Source organism: Cannabis sativa, chromosome 5, assembly GCF_029168945.1.
Source record: "Cannabis sativa cultivar Pink pepper isolate KNU-18-1 chromosome 5, ASM2916894v1, whole genome shotgun sequence".
In the NCBI taxonomy this organism is placed as follows: Eukaryota; Viridiplantae; Streptophyta; class Magnoliopsida; order Rosales; family Cannabaceae; genus Cannabis; species Cannabis sativa.
The window spans coordinates 46,910,240-46,915,280 of NC_083605.1; the positions used below are offsets into that span (position 1 = coordinate 46,910,240).

At 36.4% G+C, this 5,041-nt stretch overlaps 1 protein-coding gene across 1 annotated transcript; it reads left to right on the forward strand.

Annotated features, from left to right (window-relative positions):
* The first annotated feature begins 252 nt into the window (after window positions 1-252).
* On the forward strand, window positions 253-925 carry LOC133038364 (uncharacterized). Its single transcript, XM_061116488.1, has 2 exons — window positions 253-480; window positions 728-925. The coding sequence occupies exons 1-2, from the start codon at window positions 253-255 to the stop codon at window positions 923-925; spliced, it is 426 nt and encodes a 141-aa protein (XP_060972471.1).
* Window positions 926-5,041: the final 4,116 nt, after the last annotated feature.

The following is a 5,041-nucleotide window of genomic DNA, read 5'->3' on the forward strand; positions in this document are numbered from 1 at the left end:
TTGAAAAAATGGAATAGGGAGAGCTATGGTTTTTACAAGAAAAAGATAAAGCTGTTGGAACAGTTACTGATTGAGGTTCAAAACTGTGATCAGAACCGTGCTCCTTCTTTGGAGAATGTCTAAATTGAAAGTGTGTTTGTGCTTGAAATTGAGGAAGTGGAAGCTCGACAAGAAGCTTTATGGAAACAAAAATCAAGAGAACTCTAGTTAAAGAACAGTGACCGTAACTCTTGCTTCTTCCATGCATCTATCATGGTAAGAAGGAAAAGGAATTTTATATGGGCTGTTATTGAAGATGAATCTCATTGGATTGAGGACCGGGATCTTATGGCTGCTTTCTTTAGAAGCAAATTCTTGGAGACATTCAATTCGACTAACCCTGAGATAGATGAGGAGCTTTTTACTCTTGTGGAGTCGTGTATCTCTATGGAAGAAAATGATAGTATTATGGTTGTCCCGTCTCTTGGGGGAGTTAGAAAAGTAATTTGGGATATTCCTTAGTTGAAATCTCTAAGTCTGGATGGATTTTCAGCTAAGTTTTATAGAGATCACAGGGACACTATTGGAAGGGAGACGACTAGCTTTGTTTAGGATTTTTTTTTTGTCTGGTAAGTTTACTAAAGAAATCAATCGTACTTTTATTGTTTTGATCCCCAAAAGAGGCAATACTTGCAAGTTTGATGATCTTATTAGCTTATGAAATGTGAGTTATAAAATTATCGCTAAGATTTTGGCTAATAGGATTCGTCCAGTTCTGGAGAATATTATCATCCCTTTCCAATCTTCTTTTGTGAAAGGAAGATGGATTGTGGAGAATTCCATCATTGCAAGTGAGATCGTTCACAATATGGGCAAGAGACAGGGGAAAAATGCTTTTGTGGGGATTAAGTGCGATATGTCTAAGGCTTATGATAGATTTGAGTGAAGTTTTATGGATCTTGTGCTCAAAGCTTTTGGTTTTGGAGATTGGGTGAGGGGTATGATTCTTCATTGTATTTCTTCAATGAGTTTTCAGGTTCTCCTAAATGGGGGTCTAACTAAATCTTTCGTTCCTTTGAGAGGGCTGAGGCAAGTGGATCCCATATCTCCCTATCTTTTCATTTTGTGTTCTGAGATTCTTTCTCATTTGATTTTAGAGAAAGAGCGGCAGGGCCTGGTTGAAGGTTATAAAGTCTTGAGAAATTGCCCCATGGTGTCTCATTTGAAGTATGCATATGATACTATGTTCTTTGTCAAGGCTAATATGTAGAATGTGGAAAATCTTTGGGAGGCTCTTTAGAAGTATTGTCATTGGTCTGGCCAACAAATCAATGGCTCCAAATCAAACAAAATTATTTCTAAGAACTATTAGGTGGAACATGGTGCGACTCTGGCCAAGTACCTGGGTTTTGATTTTATGGATGGTAAAGAACTCTTCTTGGGTAATCCTCTGTTTGTGAAAGGGAATCGTTGTAATGATTTCAATTTCATAATTGACAAAGTGAGAAATAGAATGGAAGGATGGAGAGCCAAGTTACTGTCGCAGGCTGCCAAAACAACCTTAATTAAAAGTATGTTATCCTCAATTCCGTCTTATAATATGGTGTGTTCTTGATCACAGGGACGATTACTAATACATTGGACGCTTTGGTGAGACATTTTTAGTGGACGGGTAATTTGGATGGAGGCAGATTCTTAGCTCTTGTGAATTGGGGTACCATTTGCAAACCTAAAAACTGTGGAGGTCTTGGAATATGCAGCTTCCGTGATATTAATATTTGTCTTCTTGCTAAACTGGGGTGGTTGAAGGCGAAGAATAAGGATGTGCTTTGGGTTCATGTTTTGAACAAAAAATACTGATGTGATTCAAGTTTTTAGAGTAGCAATCTCCCTTGTCACGCGTCTCAAGTGGCAAGGGGGATTCAGAAAACTAGACAATTTATTATTGACAATTGCTTATGGTTGATGGGGAGAGACTCTACTATTCAAGTGTGGCATATCGATTGGTCATGTGGTGATGGAATCTATATGGATGTAGGTGCCCTAAACCCTTGTGTGGTCTCTAATTTATCAACTGGTGATCTTTTGACTGACAATGGAAAATAATGGAATTCTGTTGAAGTTAATCGAGTTTTTAGGCCAAATACGACTCTTGCTATTATGAACTGCAGGGTCAATGAATTCAATGATGATGATAGGCTAGTTTGGAGAACTAGTCCCAATGGGGAGTTTTCCATCAAGGCTCCCTTTCAGAATATGCATAAGGATGCATTGGTTTTGGATGATGAAGCAGGCTCTAAGCTTTGGAAGTTGAGTTTTCAAGAGCGTTTGAAACTTTTTCTATGGAAATCTTACTGGGATTGCCTCCCATTTGGATTGAGAACTAGCTGTATTTTTGGGAATCCCGTGGGCACCTATTTTCTGTGTGGGGAGGCTATGTTGGAAATTATTTTACCAGGATCTTAGATCTACTCACAAGTATGTTGATTAACACCCTAAATATGAACTTCTAAAACGATTATGAAATAAACACATATAAAGTATGAGAAACCTTACATTGGGTGCAGTGGAATAATATGACTCCTTCCGTTTAGATCTCTAACCCTTGTATCCTTTCTGTCGCAGAGTATTATCAAGATCTGAACCTAGATCTCTTTCTCTCCTTCTTTAGTGTTGAAACTCCTTCTTGTTGAAAGTCTTTCTTCACGATCTTCCTCAATATGATTGAGGTATTACTTGCTGTGTGTGAGCACTACTCTAATCACTAAGTGGTTCAAAATTTCAAGGAAGAACAGAGAGAGAGAAGTGGCGGCTAGGTATAGAGAGAGAAGGCTCAGGTTTTTCTCTGAATGAAAAGTGTAATTTTCCTGAAGCCTTCACTATCTATTTATAGCATTCAACTAGGGTTAGGTTTGAATTATTTGGAATTAAAATAATGAAAACATCAGATGTAAAAGTGGCTGGCCCTAGGCAATGTGGATATGGGCCTCACTTTTTGCAATTTTGCAGTTTTATCATATCTGCATCTCATTTTCTCAAAAATGCCAATTTTCTAATTCAACCATTTAAATGCCAATTCTAACTATTTAATAACTATACATAATTATTAAATAATATTGTCATTTATCATATTTATTAATTGAACCATACAAAGTATCATAATTAACAAATATTCCCCTAAAACTCTTTCTTTACAATTTCGCCCTTACTTAGTGAAAAATTCACAAATAGACATAGTCTAATTTGAGAATTATAATTGATTAATCAAAACCAATTATATGAGTCTTACAAGCAATATTATCTCAAGTAGTGGGGGGACCATGAGTCTATATAACCGAGCTTCCAATAAGCAGATCAAGAATTTATAACCTAAATTCACTAACTTATTAATTCTTCGTTGAATCCACGCATAGAACTTAGAATTGCACTCTCAGTATATAGAATGCTCTATATGTTCCACCATATAGACACATCATTAGTTATCCATTGTTATAATCCTAATTTGATCAATGATCCTCTATATGAATGATCTACACTGTAAAGGGATTAGATTACCGTTACACCCTACTATGTATTTTATCCTTAAAACACTTAACCCCGTATAAATGATATTTCATCTTATGTGAAATGAGTACTCCACCATTTATTTTCATTTGGTCAAGCTCGAAGGAGATCATCCTTTACTTACTATTCGCCAGATAGAAGCTATAGATTCCATGTTTATGTTAGCGCTCCCACTCAATTGCACTACCGTGTTCCCAAAATGTACGTATCACCCTGACCTAAAAGTAGGCTTAACTAACAAATCAAAGAACACGCATAGCCTCCTGAGATTGAGCCTAATCATAACACGATTAAGATCATTTGATCTAGGATCAACTAGGCGATATTGACTTGAATAGATATTACGGTAATTTTAATAAATCTAAGTCAAAGTTCAATATCGGTCCCTTCCGATGCATACTCCATGCACCCAACCTGAGCTTTACTTTAACCAATGCTCTGGAAAGAACATAGCATTTCTCCAAATGCAAGTAAACTCTATTGTAGATTATCATATCAGTAAAACCCTATGTTTGATAAATCTAGGAAACTTTATTCACATAGTCATGTTTACTTTCCAAAGTGTTGAAAACACAATAAACAGGATCAAGTATGTGAAAAGGGTTTCAGATGAATTTATAAATCAAATAGACAAGCAATTGATAAGGTGAACCAAAACATACACAAATGAATGAAAAATACTTCTGTTTCTTTATTGATGTTGAATAAAATAGATTACATTGAAATGGAGTTTTATTTAGGGCATAAAACCCAACAAACTCCCACTTTCACTAATATAAAACTAATCAGTACATATCAATTAATCCTAAATTCTGACGGTGCTTTTCAAATGCAGTCACGGCCAAGACTTTGGTGAATGGATCAGCTAGGTTGTCTTCTGTGTCCACTTTCTCAACTAGTACATCCCCTCTTGCCACATATTCTCTGATGATGTGATACTTCCTTTCTATGTGTTTGCTTCTCTTGTGGCTTCGAGGTTCCTTACTACTGCTATTGCTCCATTATTATCACAAAGTAGGACCAGAGGCTTTTCCATTCCAAGCACGACACCGATACTGGTGAAGAACTTTCTGTTGGAATATATTTTACCAGGATCTTAGATCTACTCACAAGTATGTTGTTTAAACACCCTAAATATGAACTTTCTAAAACGATAAAATAAACACATATAAAGTTAAGAAAACCTTACATTGATACAACGGAATTAATGTCTCCTTCCACTCAGATCTCTAACCCTTGTATCCTTTCTATAGCAGAGTATAATCAAGATCTGAGCCCGAATGTCCTTCTTCTTCAAGTTTGATCCTTCACAGTCTTCCAATCTATGATTGAGTTACTGCTTGCTGTGTGTGGGCATTTACTCTTTCACTAGGGTCACGAAAAAGATGAAAGGAAAAGAGAGAGGGATTTCGGCCAAGTATAGAAAGTGGGGAAGGCTCAGTTTTTCTGAAGAGAGAAATTTCTGTCAGAAAAGGTTATTGAAAACTTGTGAAAGCAT

What these genes read in the sequence shown, in the direction of transcription:
- LOC133038364 (XM_061116488.1), top strand. Translation starts at nt 253, where the DNA reads ATGGTAAGAAGGAAAAGGAATTTTATATGGGCTGTTATTGAAGATGAA. An exon ending in CTCTTGGGGGAGTTAGAAAA is followed by an intron (nt 481 to 727) that starts GTAATTTGGGAT and finishes ATTATCGCTAAG; the next exon opens with ATTTTGGCTAATAGGATTCG.